The sequence below is a fragment of the Oncorhynchus nerka genome, linkage group LG10 (assembly GCF_034236695.1).
Source record: "Oncorhynchus nerka isolate Pitt River linkage group LG10, Oner_Uvic_2.0, whole genome shotgun sequence".
In the NCBI taxonomy this organism is placed as follows: domain Eukaryota; kingdom Metazoa; phylum Chordata; class Actinopteri; order Salmoniformes; family Salmonidae; genus Oncorhynchus; species Oncorhynchus nerka.
The window spans coordinates 70,917,154-70,936,112 of record NC_088405.1 but is presented as its reverse complement, the minus strand read 5'-3'; the positions used below and the strand labels follow the sequence as shown (position 1 = coordinate 70,936,112).

The following is an 18,959-nucleotide window of genomic DNA, read 5'->3' as shown; positions in this document are numbered from 1 at the left end:
CCGCTTGCCGTGCGGTAGCAGAGAGAACAGTTTATTACTAGGGTGGCTGGAGTCTTTGGCAATTTTTAGGGCCTTCCTCTGACACCACCTGGTATAGAGGTCCTGGATGGCAGGAAGCTAGGCCCCAGTGATGTACTGGGCTGTACGCACTACCCTCTGTAGTGCCTTGCGGTCGGAGGCCGAGCAGTTGCCATATCAGGCGGTGATGCAAGCAGTCAGGATGCTCTCGATGGTGCAGCTGAAGAACTGTTTGAGGATCTGAGGACCCATGCTAAATCGTTTCAGTCTCCAGAGGGGAGACTGTCTTGGTGTGTGTGGACCATGATAATTAATTGGGGATGTGGAAACCAAGGAACTTGAAGCTCTCAACCTGCTCCACAACAGCCCCGTCGATGAGAATGGGGACGTGCTCGGCCCTCCTTTTCCTGTAGTCCACAATCATCTCCTTTGTCTTGTTCACATTGAGGGAGAGGTTGTTATCCTGGCACCACACTGCCAGGTCTCTGATCTCCTCCCTATAGGCTGGCTCATCGTTGCCGTGACCAGGCCTACCACTGTTGTGTTGTCGGCAAACTTAATGATGGTGTTGGAGTCATGCTTGACCATGCAGTCATGGGTGAACAGGGAGTACAGGAGGGGACTGAGCACGAACCCCTGAGGGGCTCCCATGTTGAGGATCAGCGTGGCATATTTGTTGTTACCTACCCTTATCACCTGGAGACAGCCCGTCAGGAAGTCCAGGATCCAGTTGCAGAGGGAGGTGTTTAGTCCCAAGGTCCTTAGCTTGGCGATGAGCTTTGAGGGCACTATGATGTTGAACGCTGAGCTGTAGTCAATGAAAAGCATTCTCACGTAGGTGTTCCTTTTGTCCAGGTGTGAAAGGGCAGTGTGGAGTGCAATACAGATTGCATCGTCTGTGGATCTGTTGGGGTGGTATGCAAATTGGAGCAGGTCTAGGGTTTCTGGGATAATGGTGTTGTGAGCCATGACCAGCCTTTGAAAGCTCTTCATGGCTACAGACGTGAGTGCTACAGGTCAGGAGTCCTTTAGGCAGGTTACCTTAGTGTTCTTGGGCACAGGGACTATGGTGATCTGCTTGAAACATGCTGGTTTAAGACACTTGCCAGTTGCTCACAGTCGTCTGGAACATATTCCAGTCTGTGCTAGCAAAACAGTTCTGTAGCTTAGAATCTGCATCATCTGACCACTTCCGTATTGAGTGGAATCTACACACAATGACAAAGTGACAGGTTTTTTTTTAATGTTTGCAAATATATAAAAAACAAAAACAGAAATAGCTTATTTACAAGTAATCAGACCCTTTGCTATGAGACTCGAAATTGAGCTCAGGTGCATCCTGTTTCCATTGATCATCCTTGAGATATTTCTAGAACTTGATTGGAGTCCACCTGTGGTAAATTCAATTGATTGGACATGATTTGCAAAGGCTCACACCTGTTCCTATAAGGTCCCACAGGTGACAGTGCATCTCGGAGCAAAAACCAAGCCTCTTCCTAGAGCTGGCCGCATGGGCAAACTGAGCAATCGGGGGAGAAGGGCCTTGGTCAGGGAGGTGACCAAGAAGCCCATGGTTACTCTGATAAAGCTATAGAGTTACTCTGTGGAGATGGGAGAGTCTTCCAGAATGATAACCATCTCTGCAGCACTCCACCAATCAGGCCTTTATGGTAGAGCGGCAAGATGGAAGCCACTCCTCAGAAAGGCACATGACAGCCCGCTTGGAGTTTGCCAAAAGGCACCTAAAGACTCTCAGACCATGAGAAACAGATTCTCTTGTCTGATGAAACCAAGATTGAACTCTTTGGTCTGAATGCCAAGCATCACATCTGGAGGAAACCTGGCACGGTGAAGCATGGTGGTGGCAGCATCACGCTGTGGGAATGATTTTCAGCGGCAGGGACTGGGAGACTAGTTAGGATCGAGGGAAAGATGAACGGAGCAAAGTACAGAGAGATCCTTGATGAAAACCTGCTCCAGAGCACTCAGGACCTCAGACTGGGGCGAAGGTCAACCTTCCAACAGGACAAGGACCCTAAGCACACAGCCAAGACAACACAGGAGTGGCTTCGGGGTAAGTCTCTGAATGTCCTTGAATGGCCCAGCCAGAGCTCGGACTTGCACCTGATCGAACATCTCTGGAGAGACCTGAAAATAGCTGTGCAGAAACACTCCCCATCTAACCTGAAAAGCTTGAGAGGATCTGCAGAGAAGAATGGGAGAAACTCCCCAAATACAGGTGTGCCAAGCTTGTAGCGTCATACCCAAGAAGACTCAATGCTGTAATCACTGCCAAAGGTGCTTCAACAAAGTACTGAGTAAAGGGTCTGAATACTTATGTAAATGTGATATTTCTGTGTAAAAAATATATATAAATTAGAAAAACGTTCTACAAACCTGTTTTTGTTCTGTCATTTTGGGGTATTGTGTGTAGATTGATGAGGGGAAAAAAAACAATTTAGTCAATTTTAGAATAAGACTAACATAACAAAATGTGGAAAAAGTCAAGGGGTCTGACTACTTTCTGAAGGCACTGTATATGGAGGCGGTGTGAAGTAACAGTGACATTTAATCACTCGCGCTGTGTAGGGGTTTACTCAGTCTTATATGTCTGTCTGTCTGTCTGTCTGTCTGTCTGTCTGTCTGTCTGTCTGTCTGTCTGTCTGTCTGTCTGTCTGTCTGTCTGTCTGTCTGTCTGTACCTCTCCAGCCACTTCCACTGCAGGAATCGGTTATAGTACATGCTGTCGATGTAGTCTGCGAAGGGAGCCACACTCAGGTAGTCATGGATCAGTCTAAAACAGAGGACAGAGAGACAGAAGGCAGTCAGAAAACAGACAGCCCACTAACTGGGCCTTAGGTCCCTCCTAAGGCCCAGAGTTCTTCCTGGTCAGGTCACATGGTCAAGAAGACCCTCATGCCCTACACATATACCATGCTGCTACGCCATGGGCCCATCTCTCTGACTACTATACCCCAAACATCAGTTCACATCTAAACATTCATTAACCACAACCAGAGGCAGCAATGACACAAAAGGTCTGTTCAGGGTCGTAGTGTTGTTGGAACAGTTGTGAGAATGTTCAAAAATAGAAACAATGCTGAGCGGAATGGCGGGTGATTGAAGTGGCTAAGGGTGATTAATTAGAACAATATTCATCAGCAGCCACATACCCTCAACATGCTATTGACACGCCCAGTGTGGACAACTGTTCAGAGGATGTTGCACAATGCAGTAGACAGTTTATAGGAAAACTCACTGAAAATTACCCTTTATTCTTAACTGACTTCCTTTGTTGAATAATGGAGAAATTATCTTAAAATATCTACCTTTTCTGATCTTGAATACATCCCATATGCTGAGTAAGTATTATATGTTAGTGTATTCTCTGTTACTGTGTTTCTGTGTTGAGAGACAGACTCACCTGGTGCACTCATTGAAGAGTTCTTTACAGGGCTCCTGCTCCAGCCTCTCTGTAAACTGACCCACCATGTCCTCCCCCAACTCAGGAATGTGATCCTCTGACTACAGGGCGATGGAACACAATACAACGTGAATTACGTATATATGACATCATAGGCCCAGATTAAGCCCACTCCTGGATTAAAAAGCATGCTCGATGGAGTATCTCAATTTAAAGTGATTTTTAGTCCAGGAATAGGTTTAGTCTGGTTCTGGGAAACCACACATCAACATTATTGAATATTTGACATGAAATCACTCATTGCCTGAGAATAGGTTATTCTACTGCACCTTTGGGCTGAAGTACTTGTCTAGGAGCTCCTGAGCACACTCCCTCCTCTTCTCATCTGGACTGACCTCATACTCTGCCTGGTGGGGGGAAGAAACAGTAACATACATTATTCAAACAGAGGCACAAGCACACACCTGTACAGTGACATCTGCTCCAATAGGTCAGTTCTACCTTTTCCACTATAGCTAGTAGCCTACAATCACAGTACTTTCTGTACAACCTCTAATGGTACTAGAACCACGTTACCAAATCACTGTAGTAGGCATGAAATAGAAAAATACTTTTGAATAGAAAGAGGTAATATATACCAATATGAACATTGTTTATTTCATCATAAAATGTTTTGGTTTCATGCCTACTGAACACGACCCAGGCCTACTGTAAGTACCTCCCTAGTACACTACAGCACAGTTCTACAGTGTCACGAACCTGGGTCCCACTCCTAACCACCATTTTGATTCATAGTTCTCTCTGGGTTGTTGATTCCTAAATCCCGCCAAATACAACAGCGTCAGGCCCTTGTGTCATGCCACCCTCCACCCTCCATCCAGCAGCATGATTTACAGTACGCTAAGAGCCTCACTTTAAAGTGCGTCCGCTGGACTCGCAGCACAACTTGTCCATAATGGTTAGTGACAGTTCAGACGGTTCCAATCTCATTTGCTCTCTCTCATGTAGCCCAGGCTCTGTGAGAGGCAGGAAGGAGACTGTGCAGTAAAAGGACATGCTCACTACTTATGAAGTCGGAGAAGACTGCTATCTGCTATCTCTTATTTCACAAAGTCAGCCATCTATTCATCATTCTACTTCCATTGACTATTTTCGCTGTGCTAGTAGCATCCTCCTATTAAGCCTTTTTATACTTGTAGGCTTTTGCATTTGTTAATAAACCAGAGAGGATCTAGCTACAACAACACTCCTCAGATCAACATACACGTGTGCCAGTTATAATGTGTTAGAGGGAAGGAGGTAAAGTGGATAGGTCATGACTGAGTGTGTGAATGCGTGCATGCAGGAATGAGTGTGGTGTATGTATGTATATGTGTGCTCCAGAACAGTATATTAGAAGAATGCCACGGGGGTCAGCCAGGGTGGAGATAGGAAGTTCAGGTTTATCATTGAGCCATTAGGAGGGGGATCCCCCCTCCCCCCCGTGACTGGTGTTAAGAACACCACAAATGTGACCTAAACATTCTTCCACAAGAGCGTAGCGCGGGGCACATTCACTGAGAAAGAAGACGAGGGGGAGGGGCAGCGGAGGGTGGTATAATTACTTTTCTCCCAGAAGTCACGAGTTCCTGTATTCCATTAGCTACTAACCTCCCCTCCGACCCTTTCCTCCCCTCCGACCCTTCCCTTCAACCCTTCACCTCCCCTCTGACCCTTCCCTCCTACCTTACCCTTCCCTCCTCACCTCTCCTACCCTTCCCTACTATCCTCCTACCCTTCCCTCCTCTACTCTCCTACCCTACCCTCCTCTTCTCTCCTACCCTTCCCTCCTCTCCTACCCTTCCCTCCCATCCTAGCCTTCCCTCCCCTACTATCCTCCTACCCATCCCTCCCCTACTATCCTTCTACCCTTCCCTTCCCTCCTACACTTCTCTCCCCTCCTACACTTTCCCCTAATACATCTAGATAAGCCAATTCAGAGTCCTTCTGAAGATGTGCATCTCGAGGAAAAACAAACACAAGAGTTTTAATCCTGCCTGTCTGTCTTTCTTACCACAGCGTCCAGAAATTTGACACAACGTCTCAGCTCAGCCCGGGTTTCACAGAACTGCCGAAAGAGCGTGCGTCCGATTGGCTGCCGCTCACAAATGCTGATGTAGTCTTTCTCTGTTGAAGGAGACAAGACAGAGAGGGAGTCAATGAGGGCCTCTCTCAGGGTAGAATGAAAACACTCAAGCACAAAAACACACATTAGAAGTCGGGCTGATGTATAGAAATATATACTGTGCATAATACACGCGCTCACGCCTACTCAAATGCATTTGTGCACTTAAACACGTTGTATATATACACACACACACACACACACACACACACACACACACACACACACACACACAGAGCATATTAGCAAATGTATGAGTACTATGGTATCAAACTACCAAACCATTGCCGGAGGGAAATGGCGATTTGCATCTGTGGCTCAGGTAGACACAAAGGATATCGAGGAGGCTGTATGATGGATCCAGGAGGACGTGTGCAGGTAGCCGTTATTGATAGCAACCGTGACTAAATACATTGAGAGCTACTCCAAGCTCGTCTCCGTAACCAGAGAGCAGCTGTAGACACATACCAGCACACGTGCACATGCACACCGCTATAGCTAGCTGTTCATAAAGACGACGGCAGAGAATGTTCCTTTTCCATTCTCTCTCTGAATATGCAAAAGGAGAACATCATTTGGTATTTTTCAGTAGCATACATTGTTTTGGAAGTGTTAGGCCTATATGTGCCTTACATGCTCTCAACTCAAACACAAAAGCTCTACTGTGCCTTAATGAAATTCATTTAAGTTTATTTATAACTTAATTCATTTAGTTTTGTTAGAAGTTAATTCTGTTATGAGATAATACTGTAGAGATGTCCAGTGATGCAGCCTAAGGTTTAAATCATGTTGCAGACTAATTTAGCAACACACTTTTCTTATTTGGGTCGACAATGTCTTATTTGTCATCGATCAAATGACAGATTTGCCCTTTAATGTCACTATAAAAATAGAACTACCCATGTCTTTCCACTAAATCATTTTGATACATGTTCATCATCTGTCGGTTGCTGTGGTTCTGTTGTGTATCTATAGGGCCCTATGTGTTCTGTCAGTGTATGTGGTCTCTGATTGGGTTCTGCAATGGAACGGTGAGAAGGACAAAACAAGATTTGACCCCCTAATGGCTGTTTCATAGAGATAATCGCATTAGCCACAATGCAATTTCATTCAGTCCTTGACAGAGGCTCTATTGACAGTAAGATAGTTGGAAGAGATCATGCAGATCCCCCCCTGAGCCCTGGCCTTTCTCACATCTATTGTTGCTTTCAATGGATGGATGGTTTTTGGCCCTGTTACAAGACCACCTGACTCGACCAAAATGTGAGTCAGACGATTGAGAGGAGAATTGAAGTCATACAATAAATCACTGCATTTGATGACATTTAATACATTCAACGACTTGATTCCACAGGCTTCATGTTTACATCAATGATGGGCTCTTAAAAACCGTGTAGTGATGTTCCAATTGTTCCAATTGTGAAATTCATCCCACAAGATTACAGCCATTAAAACAGTAAGCTATTTGGATTCTGCGAGATATTGCATTGGGGCAAATAGCCTGATACTGCACTCTGCCTTGATCCATCTTCTCTCTCTGCATGCTGCTCTGACTATCAATAGGGGCAATTCTCTGATAACAGAGTCAAATGTATGGAGAGAGGAGGGAGGCAGAGAGTGTGAGCGGCAGTGTGGTAAACCTGAAGCCAGGGCTCATTAACAGTTACAGAGTGTGAGCGGCAGTGTGGTAAACCTGAAGCCAGGGCTCATTAACAGTTACAGAGTGTGAGCGGCAGTGTGGTAAACCTGAAGCCAGGGCTCATTAACAGTTACAGAGAGTGTGAGCGGCAGTGTGGTAAACCTGAAGCCAGGGCTCATTAACAGTTACAGAGTGTGAGCGGCAGTGTGGTAAACCTGAAGCCAGGGCTCATTAACAGTTACAGAGTGTGAGCGGCAGTGTGGTAAAACTGAAGCCAGTGCTCATTAACAGTTACAGAGATTGTGAGCGGCAGTGTGGTAAACCTGAAGCCAGGGCTCATTAACAGTTACAGAGTGTGAGCGGCAGTGTGGTAAACCTGAAGCCAGGGCTCATTAACAGTTACAGAGAGTGTGTGCGGCAGTGTGGTAAACCTGAAGCCAGGGCTCATTAACAGTTACAGAGAGTGTGAGCGGCAGTGTGGTAAACCTGAAGCCAGGGCTCCTTAACTGTTACAGAGTGTGAGCGGCAGTGTGGTAAACCTGAAACCAGGGCTCATTAACAGTTACAGAGTGTGAGCGGCAGTGTGGTAAACCTGAAGCCAGGGCTCATTAACAGTTACAGAGTGTGAGCGGCAGTGTGGTAAACCTGAAGCCAGGGCTCATTAACAGTTACAGAGAGTGTGAGCGGCAGTGTGGTAAACCTGAAGCCAGGGCTCATTAACAGTTACAGAGTGTGAGCGGCAGTGTGGTAAACCTGAAGCCAGGGCTCATTAACAGTTACAGAGTGTGAGCGGCAGTGTGGTAAACCTGAAGCCAGGGCTCATTAACAGTTACAGAGTGTGAGCGGCAGTGTGGTAAACCTGAAGCCAGTGCTCATTAACAGTTACAGAGAGTGTGAGCGGAAGTGTGGTAAACCTGAAGCCAGGGCTCATTAACAGTTACAGAGAGTGTGAGCGGCAGTGTGGTAAACCTGAAGCCAGTGCTCATTAACAGTTACAGAGTGTGAGCGGCAGTGTGGTAAACCTGAAGCCAGGGCTCATTAACAGTTACAGAGAGTGTGAGCGGCAGTGTGGTAAACCTGAAGCCAGGGCTCATTAACAGTTACAGAGTGTGAGCGGCAGTGTGGTAAACCTGAAGCCAGGGCTCATTAACAGTTACAGAGTGTGAGCGGCAGTGTGGTAAACCTGAAGCCAGTGCTCATTAACAGTTACAGACAGAGTGTGAGCGGCAGTGTGGTAAACCTGAAGCCAGGGCTCATTAACAGTTACAGAGTGTGAGCGGCAGTGTGGTAAACCTGAAGCCAGGGCTCATTAACAGTTACAGAGAGTGTGAGCGGCAGTGTGGTAAACCTGAAGCCAGGGCTCATTAACAGTTACAGAGAGTGTGAGCGGCAGTGTGGTAAACCTGAAGCCAGGGCTCATTAACAGTTACAGAGTGTGAGCGGCAGTGTGGTAAACCTGAAGCCAGGGCTCATTAACAGTTACAGAGTGTGAGCGGCAGTGTGGTAAACCTGAAGCCAGTGCTCATTAACAGTTACAGAGAGTGTGAGCGGCAGTGTGGTAAACCTGAAGCCAGGGCTCATTAACAGTTACAGAGTGTGAGCGGCAGTGTGGTAAACCTGAAGCCAGGGCTCATTAACAGTTACAGAGAGTGTGTGCGGCAGTGTGGTAAACCTGAAGCCAGGGCTCATTAACAGTTACAGAGAGTGTGTTACAGAGTGTGAGAGCGGCAGTGTGGTAAACCTGAAGCCAGGGCTCATTAACAGTTACAGAGTGTGAGCGGCAGTGTGGTAAACCTGAAGCCAGGGCTCATTAACAGTTACAGAGTGTGAGCGGCAGTGTGGTAAACCTGAAGCCAGGGCTCATTAACAGTTACAGAGTGTGAGCGGCAGTGTGGTAAACCTGAAGCCAGGGCTCATTAACAGTTACAGAGAGTGTGAGCGGCAGTGTGGTAAACCTGAAGCCAGGGCCATTAACAGTTACAGAGTGTGAGCGGCAGTGTGGTAAACCTGAAGCCAGGGCTCATTAACAGTTACAGAGTGTGAGTGGCAGTGTGGTAAACCTGAAGCCAGGGCTCATTAACAGTTACAGAGTGTGAGCGGCAGTGTGGTAAACCTGAAGCCAGTGCTCATTAACAGTTACAGAGAGTGTGAGCGGCAGTGTGGTAAACCTGAAGCCAGGGCTCATTAACAGTTACAGAGTGTGAGCGGCAGTGTGGTAAACCTGAAGCCAGGGCTCATTAACAGTTACAGAGAGTGTGAGCGGCAGTGTGGTAAACCTGAAGCCAGGGCTCATTAACAGTTACAGAGAGTGTGTGCGGCAGTGTGGTAAACCTGAAGCCAGGGCTCATTAACAGTTACAGAGAGTGTGAGCGGCAGTGTGGTAAACCTGAAGCCAGGGCTCATTAACAGTTACAGAGTGTGAGCGGCAGTGTGGTAAACCTGAAGCCACCTGAAGCCAGGGCTCATTAACAGTTACAGAGAGTGTGAGCGGCAGTGTGGTAAACCTGAAGCCAGTGCTCATTAACAGTTACAGAGTGTGAGCGGCAGTGTGGTAAACCTGAAGCCGGGGCTCATTAACAGTTACAGAGAGTGTGAGCGGCAGTGTGGTAAACCTGAAGCCAGGGCTCATTAACAGTTACAGAGTGTGAGCGGCAGTGTGGTAAACCTGAAGCCAGGGCTCATTAACAGTTACAGAGAGTGTGAGCGGCAGTGTGGTAAACCTGAAGCCAGGGCTCATTAACAGTTACAGCGAGTGTGAGCGGCAGTGTGGTAAACCTGAAGCCAGGGCTCATTAACAGTTACAGAGTGTGAGCGGCAGTGTGGTAAACCTGAAGCCAGGGCTCATTAACAGTTACAGAGTGTGAGCGGCAGTGTGGTAAACCTGAAGCCAGGGCTCATTAACAGTTACAGAGAGTGTGAGCGGCAGTGTGGTAAACCTGAAGCCAGGGCTCATTAACAGTTACAGAGAGTGTGAGCGGCAGTGTGGTAAACCTGAAGCCAGGGCTCATTAACAGTTACAGAGTGTGAGCGGCAGTGTGGTAAACCTGAAGCCAGGGCTCATTAACAGTTACAGAGTGTGAGCGGCAGTGTGGTAAACCTGAAGCCAGGCTCATTAACAGTTACAGAGAGTGTGAGCGGCAGTGTGGTAAACCTGAAGCCAGGGCTCATTAACAGTTACAGAGTGTGAGCGGCAGTGTGGTAAACCTGAAGCCAGGGCTCATTAACAGTTACAGAGAGTGTGAGCGGCAGTGTGGTAAACCTGAAGCCAGGGCTCATTAACAGTTACAGAGAGTGTGAGCGGCAGTGTGGTAAACCTGAAGCCAGGGCTCATTAACAGTTACAGAGTGTGAGCGGCAGTGTGGTAAACCTGAAGCCAGGGCTCATTAACAGTTACAGAGTGTGAGTGGCAGTGTTACAGGTAAACCTGAAGCCAGGGCTCATTAACAGTTACAGAGTGTGAGCGGCAGTGTGGTAAACCTGAAGCCAGGGCTCATTAACAGTTACAGAGAGTGTGAGCGGCAGTGTGGTAAACCTGAAGCCAGGGCTCATTAACAGTTACAGAGTGTGAGCGGCAGTGTGGTAAACCTGAAGCCAGGGCTCATTAACAGTTACAGAGTGTGAGCGGCAGTGTGGTAAACCTGAAGCCAGGGCTCATTAACAGTTACAGAGTGTGAGCGGCAGTGTGGTAAACCTGAAGCCAGTGCTCATTAACAGTTACAGAGAGTGTGAGCGGCAGTGTGGTAAACCTGAAGCCAGGGCTCATTAACAGTTACAGAGAGTGTGAGCGGCAGTGTGGTAAACCTGAAGCCAGGGCTCATTAACAGTTACAGAGTGTGAGCGGCAGTGTGGTAAACCTGAAGCCAGGGCTCATTAACAGTTACAGAGTGTGAGCGGCAGTGTGGTAAACCTGAAGCCAGGGCTCATTAACAGTTACAGAGTGTGAGCGGCAGTGTGGTAAACCTGAAGCCAGGGCTCATTAACAGTTACAGAGAGTGTGAGCGGCAGTGTGGTAAACCTGAAGCCAGGGCTCATTAACAGTTACAGAGTGTGAGCGGCAGTGTGGTAAACCTGAAGCCAGGGCTCATTAACAGTTACAGAGTGTGAGCGGCAGTGTGGTAAACCTGAAGCCAGTGCTCATTAACAGTTACAGAGAGTGTGAGCGGCAGTGTGGTAAACCTGAAGCCAGGGCTCATTAACAGTTACAGAGTGTGAGCGGCAGTGTGGTAAACCTGAAGCCAGGGCTCATTAACAGTTACAGAGAGTGTGTGCGGCAGTGTGGTAAACCTGAAGCCAGGGCTCATTAACAGTTACAGAGAGTGTGAGCGGCAGTGTGGTAAACCTGAAGCCAGGGCTCATTAACAGTTACAGAGTGTGAGCGGCAGTGTGGTAAACCTGAAGCCAGGGCTCATTAACAGTTACAGAGTGTGAGCGGCAGTGTGGTAAACCTGAAGCCAGGGCTCATTAACAGTTACAGAGTGTGAGCGGCAGTGTGGTAAACCTGAAGCCAGGGCTCATTAACAGTTACAGAGTGTGTGAGCGGCAGTGTGGTAAACCTGAAGCCAGGGCTCATTAACAGTTACAGAGTGTGAGCGGCAGTGTGGTAAACCTGAAGCCAGGGCTCATTAACAGTTACAGAGTGTGAGCGGCAGTGTGGTAAACCTGAAGCCAGGGCTCATTAACAGTTACAGAGTGTGAGCGGCAGTGTGGTAAACCTGAAGCCAGTGCTCATTAACAGTTACAGAGAGTGTGAGCGGCAGTGTGGTAAACCTGAAGCCAGGGCTCATTAACAGTTACAGAGAGTGTGAAACCTGAAGCGGCAGTGTGTTACAGTAAACCTGAAGCCAGGGCTCATTAACAGTTACAGAGTGTGAGCGGCAGTGTGGTAAACCTGAAGCCAGGGCTCATTAACAGTTACAGAGTGTGAAACCTGAAGCGGGCTCAGTGTGGTAAACCTGAAGCCAGGGCTCATTAACAGTTACAGACAGTTACAGAGTGTGAGCGGCAGTGTGGTAAACCTGAAGCCAGGGCTCATTAACAGTTACAGACAGTGTGAGCGGCAGTGTGGTAAACCTGAAGCCAGGGCTCATTAACAGTTACAGAGAGTGTGTGCGGCAGTGTGGTAAACCTGAAGCCAGTGCTCATTAACAGTTACAGAGAGTGTGAGCGGCAGTGTGGTAAACCTGAAGCCAGGGCTCATTAACAGTTACAGAGTGTGAGCGGCAGTGTGGTAAACCTGAAGCCAGGGCTCATTAACAGTTACAGAGAGTGTGAGCGGCAGTGTGGTAAACCTGAAGCCAGGGCTCATTAACAGTTACAGTTAAACAGAGTGTGAGCAGTTACAGAGCAGTGTGGTAAACCTGAAGCCAGGGCTCATTAACAGTTACAGAGAGTGTGAGCGGCAGTGTGGTAAACCTGAAGCCAGGGCTCATTAACAGTTACAGAGTGTGAGCGGCAGTGTGGTAAACCTGAAGCCAGGGCTCATTAACAGTTACAGAGAGTGTGAGCGGCAGTGTGGTAAACCTGAAGCCAGGGCTCATTAACAGTTACAGAGTGTGAGCGGCAGTGTGGTAAACCTGAAGCCAGGGCTCATTAACAGTTACAGAGAGTGTGAGCCTGGCAGTGTGGTAAACCTGAAGCCAGGCTCATTAACAGTTACAGAGTGTGTGAACCTGCGGCAGTGTGGTAAACCTGAAGCCAGGGCTCATTAACAGTTACAGAGAGTGTGAGCGGCAGTGTGGTAAACCTGAAGCCAGGGCTCATTAACAGTTACAGAGTGTGAGCGGCAGTGTGGTAAACCTGAAGCCAGGGCTCATTAACAGTTACAGAGTGTGAGCGGCAGTGTGGTAAACCTGAAGCCAGGGCTCATTAACAGTTACAGAGTGTGAGCGGCAGTGTGGTAAACCTGAAGCCAGGGCTCATTAACAGTTACAGAGTGTGAGCGGCAGTGTGGTAAACCTGAAGCCAGGGCTCATTAACAGTTACAGAGAGTGTGAGCGGCAGTGTGGTAAACCTGAAGCCAGGGCTCATTAACAGTTACAGAGAGTGTGTGCGGCAGTGTGGTAAACCTGAAGCCAGGGCTCATTAACAGTTACAGAGAGTGTGAGCGGCAGTGTGGTAAACCTGAAGCCAGGGCTCATTAACAGTTACAGAGTGTGAGCGGCAGTGTGGTAAACCTGAAGCCAGGGCTCATTAACAGTTACAGAGAGTGTGAGCGGCAGTGTGGTAAACCTGAAGCCAGTGCTCATTAACAGTTACAGAGTGTGAGCGGCAGTGTGGTAAACCTGAAGCCAGGGCTCATTAACAGTTACAGAGAGTGTGAGCGGCAGTGTGGTAAACCTGAAGCCAGGGCTCATTAACAGTTACAGAGTGTGAGCGGCAGTGTGGTAAACCTGAAGCCAGGGCTCATTAACAGTTACAGAGTGTGAGCGGCAGTGTGGTAAACCTGAAGCCAGGGCTCATTAACAGTTACAGAGTGTGAGCGGCAGTGTGGTAAACCTGAAGCCAGGGCTCATTAACAGTTACAGAGTGTGAGCGGCAGTGTGGTAAACCTGAAGCCAGGGCTCATTAACAGTTACAGAGAGTGTGAGCGGCAGTGTGGTAAACCTGAAGCCAGGGCTCATTAACAGTTACAGAGAGTGTGTGCGGCAGTGTGGTAAACCTGAAGCCAGGGCTCATTAACAGTTACAGAGAGTGTGAGCGGCAGTGTGGTAAACCTGAAGCCAGGGCTCATTAACAGTTACAGAGTGTGAGCGGCAGTGTGGTAAACCTGAAGCCAGGGCTCATTAACAGTTACAGAGAGTGTGAGCGGCAGTGTGGTAAACCTGAAGCCAGTGCTCATTAACAGTTACAGAGTGTGAGCGGCAATGTGGTAAACCTGAAGCCGGGGCTCATTAACAGTTACAGAGAGTGTGAGCGGCAGTGTGGTAAACCTGAAGCCAGGGCTCATTAACAGTTACAGAGTGTGAGCGGCAGTGTGGTAAACCTGAAGCCAGGGCTCATTAACAGTTACAGAGAGTGTGATGCAGTTACAGAGTGTGAGCGGCAGTGTGGTAAACCTGAAGCCAGGGCTCATTAACAGTTACAGAGAGTGTGAGCGGCAGTGTGGTAAACCTGAAGCCAGGGCTCATTAACAGTTACAGAGAGTGTGAGCGGCAGTGTGGTAAACCTGAAGCCAGGGCTCATTAACAGTTACAGAGAGTGTGAGCGGCAGTGTGGTAAACCTGAAGCCAGGGCTCATTAACAGTTACAGAGAGTGTGAGCGGCAGTGTGGTAAACCTGAAGCCAGGGCTCATTAACAGTTACAGAGAGTGTGAGCGGCAATGTGGTAAACCTGAAGCCAGGGCTCATTAACAGTTACAGAGAGTGTGAGCGGCAGTGTGGTAAACCTGAAGCCAGGGCTCATTAACAGTTACAGAGAGTGTGAGCGGCAGTGTGGTAAACCTGAAGCCAGGGCTCATTAACAGTTACAGAGAGTGTGAGCGGCAGTGTGGTAAACCTGAAGCCAGGGCTCATTAACAGTTACAGAGAGTGTGAGCGGCAGTGTGGTAAACCTGAAGCCAGGGCTCATTAACAGTTACAGAGAGTGTGAGCGGCAGTGTGGTAAACCTGAAGCCAGGGCTCATTAACAGTTACAGAGAGTGTGAGCGGCAGTGTGGTAAACCTGAAGCCAGGGCTCATTAACAGTTACAGAGAGTGTGAGCGGCAGTGTGGTAAACCTGAAGCCAGGGCTCATTAACAGTTACAGAGAGTGTGAGCGGCAGTGTGGTAAACCTGAAGCCAGGGCTCATTAACAGTTACAGAGAGTGTGAGCGGCAGTGTGGTAAACCTGAAGCCAGGGCTCATTAACAGTTACAGAGAGTGTGAGCGGCAGTGTGGTAAACCTGAAGCCAGGGCTCATTAACAGTTACAGAGAGTGAGCGGCAGTGTGGTAAACCTGAAGCCAGGGCTCATTAACAGTTACAGAGAGTGAGCGGCAGTGTGGTAAACCTGAAGCCAGGGCTCATTAACAGTTACAGAGTGTGAGCGGCAGTGTGGTAAACCTGAAGCCAGGGCTCATTAACAGTTACAGAGAGTGTGAGCGGCAGTGTGGTAAACCTGAAGCCAGGGCTCATTAACAGTTACAGAGAGTGCAGAAAGCTTTATTGACTGCCGGACGATTGGATTGCTACTCCAGGCCACCCATGGGTCCCTTATTAGGAAGAGGAGCGGAAATGATAAACGTAATTTCAGTCCGTGTCTCTCGTGTCTCTCTGCCCCGTTGGGTGGTAAAGTGACGTTAGTTTCCTGGGAGAGTGGAAGGACACAAAAGTAAACTGGAGGTGTGCATGTTTTCTCCTGAGGGCATCAGACTCTTTTTCTCTGTCAAACCTCGCCGGTAAACATGGAAGTTGAGGGTTTCCTGAGCCCCTCTCTCGCTCTCTTTCTCGACACTCTGTGGAAACTGCATTGCAGAAGAAAAGCTATGAGTTGGTAATCGGCCGCCTGTCTGTGTTTATCCCGCACAATCTCAGGGGGAGGTGGCTCTCTCTCTGTGGCTGTGTATCAGACAGCATCTGGTGAGGGTAAACACCAGGGAACAATGAGAGAAATCCACATGTCATCCACTCAGGCCTGTAATTATGCCCTATGATGTACTGTATGTACAGCCTGAATTTTAAATGGATTAAATTGAGATTTTGTGTTACTGGCCTACACACTATACCCCATAATGTCAAAGTGGAATTATGTAGATTACTTATTTCTTTACCAATTTATTCTATGAAAAGCTGAAATGTTTTGAGTCGATAAGTATTCAACTCATTTGTTATGGTAAGCCTAAATACGTTCAGGAGTAAAAATGTGCTTAACAAATCACATAAGAAGCTGCATGGACTCACTCCGTGCGCAATAATAGTGTCTAACTGTACCCCACATATACAATTATCTGTAAGGTCTCTCAGTTGAGCAGTGAATTTCAAACAAGATTCAACCACAAAGACCACAGAGGTTTTCTAATGCCTCGCATAGAAGGGCCCCTATTGGTATATAGGTAACATGTTTTCACTTTGTCATTATGGGATATTTGGGTGAGAGAAAAAAATTCAGGCTGTAACAACAAAATGTGGAATAAGTCAAGGGGTATGAATACTTTCTGAGGGCACCCTATGTCCGCAAAGCAACAGTAAATACTATAGTATTCAGTGTAGTGTTTTTGCAGACTTCAGCTTGCAAAAACAATATGGTGAATTATACAGTAAAGTCTGCAAAAACACTACAGTAAATACTATAGTATTTAACCATAGTATATCATAGTATTTTTTCATGTGGGTAATCTCTACATTAAAATGGATACTTTGCGATTTTGGCAATGAATCTACTTTCCCAGAGTCAGATGAACTTGTGGATACCATTTTTACGTCTCTGCGTGCAGTTTGAAGGAAGTTGCTAACTAGCGTCAGCGCAATTGCTAATTATCCTTAGTGCAATGACTGGAAGTCTATGGTGACTGCTAGCAAGCTGAAAACGACCTCCAACTCCATACTAGATGCAGAGACATAAAAGTGGTATCCATGAATTCATCTGACTCTGGGGAAGTAGATAAAGGGATTTAAGTGAAACCAAATATTCAGAAATATCCTAAATGCACCATAGAAGAACTTGCATGAAGTGCTGTTTTTACTTCCTGATTGAAGAAAGTTGAGCGTCAGCTGAAATGTTGTACTACTGTACTCCAGTGGAGCACCAAGAGCGTAAGTGAACAATACACCACTACAGAGTCAAGACTACTTCACCCGCATGTTTTCTACCACCACCATTCCCACAATTCAGCACAGCATGGCAAAACTGTCTGACAGCGTTGAGATGTAGGCCTAGAAGCCAGCTTGGCCCTGTAGATCTAGCTGCTGTGGCTTGAAAGCCCAGCAAAAAAATACATAACAATAATGATTGTTCATGGCCTCAGGGTGACAATATATCTTTTTTAAGACTTGAGAACAATCAATGTGTCTATTGTATGTATGGAAGGCCACAATAGGAGCTGGAGTCATAACCCAAAAGGCCCTTGGCCAGGAGCCTCAGCCTAGTGATATGCATCTCAACCTAATCTCCTGCCTTATGGAGATAAATTACAATAATGAGGAAATCATATGACTTCCTTTAACCTTAATATTTGTTTTCTTTCTTTGTTCACCACTACCTCCCAACCTACTGTTTGACCCTGACCAATGGAAGAAAGTAGCCTATATTCAGAAATTGGGCTCAAATCCATACAATTGTTCTACTCTTATGAACAAAATAGGTAAGAACTAGGAAGAGGAGAGGAGGAGCCACAATCCCAATGTTTGCAAAATCTCACTATGTCAAACTAGGGGCAATGAGTCAATAGTGTCAACCTGGTGTTGTAAAAATGTCCCAGACTGGGTGTAGGCTAAATACTGTAACGACAGCCTTGAAAACAGCCATCTCATCCAAAAGTTTGGGCTTTGAGCTTCCACTTATATTTAATTGTGTTACTTTGATTTAGACTGCATTAGTTTCATACAAAACACAATCTCTTAGAACTGCTGCAGAACAAACACTCAAATATGCAACACTTTTTTTCTCTACCATTTACATATTGTAAGACATGTCAATTATCGTTAGTGAGATCTCACAGTAAAACTGTGTGTGTTCTGTGTCTACTTTGTGTTCCAAACCAGTGACCTATAAACATTTTCCACCATTTTCTTTTTGAACGGCAGAGTGAATTAAAACAAACATGCGAGTCATCTTCCTCTTTCTGCCCAGCTTCCTCTGTGGTAAAATTGAAGCATGGTTACATTATGTCTGCCACTGCTTCATGGCTGTAGTCAATGATAAAATGCACTCAGCATTTACAAGTTAAACAGGATTCACTTCATAATCATCCATCTGAAAGAGCGATGGATGAGAGGGATTTATAAACCCTCTCTGTGCCGCTTTAGAGAAGCTGCCGACAATGCCTCTAAACTATTGGAAAAGAGAAAAACAAAAGTTACCACAGCAGCCTATCTTCATCATTCACGTGTTCCACAGGATGCAATGCAAGCCCCATGATTACAAAATACTGTGCAGTTAGCTGATCTGTGTTGGTGTGAATCCATGTTCAACAACTCCTGACCACCACCAGCAGCACCAGCCACAAATATAAGATTGTCAATCGCCATAAACACAACGCCAATATACTGTATGTTTCTTTGTGCACAAAATAGCCAATAACTAATGTACTTCCTAACAAAATAATGGGATGATTGAATAATGACTCCTGATTAGATAATACGATAACTGACGCATATTATACAGGCCTGCATTCCAACTGTACTAAATTATACATACAGTATGCTTCTTGTCTTGAGGGGATGAGGTGGGGATTTCCTCCACCGTTGAAAGCACTGTATGGCCACGTGCCATCAGACTACTTCATAACATAACACAGTCCGTCATCACCAACCCCAATTTGACTTATGTCAGACCCAGTGTCTGGGCGGCAGGTAGCCTAGCGGTTAAGGGTCAGTAACTAAATCCCTGTGCTGGCAAACTGGAAAAATCTGCCATCCTGCACCTGGGCAAGGCAGTTAACTCCCAACAACTACTGCTGCTCCCTGGGCGCTGACGACGTTGATTATGGCAGCCCCCCTCACCTCTCTGATTCCACCCTCACTTCTCTGATTCCCCCCTCACCTCTCTGATTCCCCCCTCACCTCTCTGATTCCCCCTCA

The 18,959-nt window shown here is 47.0% G+C and overlaps 1 protein-coding gene across 3 annotated transcripts in view; it reads right to left on the bottom strand.

Moving 5' to 3' along the window:
• The window catches only part of LOC115135941 (G protein-coupled receptor kinase 6-like), a 67,249-nt gene that overhangs the window by 15,819 nt on the left and 32,471 nt on the right, over positions 1-18,959 (bottom strand). For 2 of the 3 annotated variants that reach the window (XM_029671178.2, XM_029671180.2), the window contains exons 3-6: positions 5,496-5,608; positions 3,772-3,849; positions 3,443-3,543; positions 2,720-2,812 (exon numbers count right to left, since the gene is read on the bottom strand). In XM_029671178.2, the coding sequence (XP_029527038.1) occupies positions 2,720-2,812; positions 3,443-3,543; positions 3,772-3,849; positions 5,496-5,608 (385 nt within the window). The remainder of the gene's footprint in view (positions 1-2,719; positions 2,813-3,442; positions 3,544-3,771; positions 3,850-5,495; positions 5,609-18,959) is intronic. The other variant, XM_029671179.2, reaches the window with a different exon arrangement.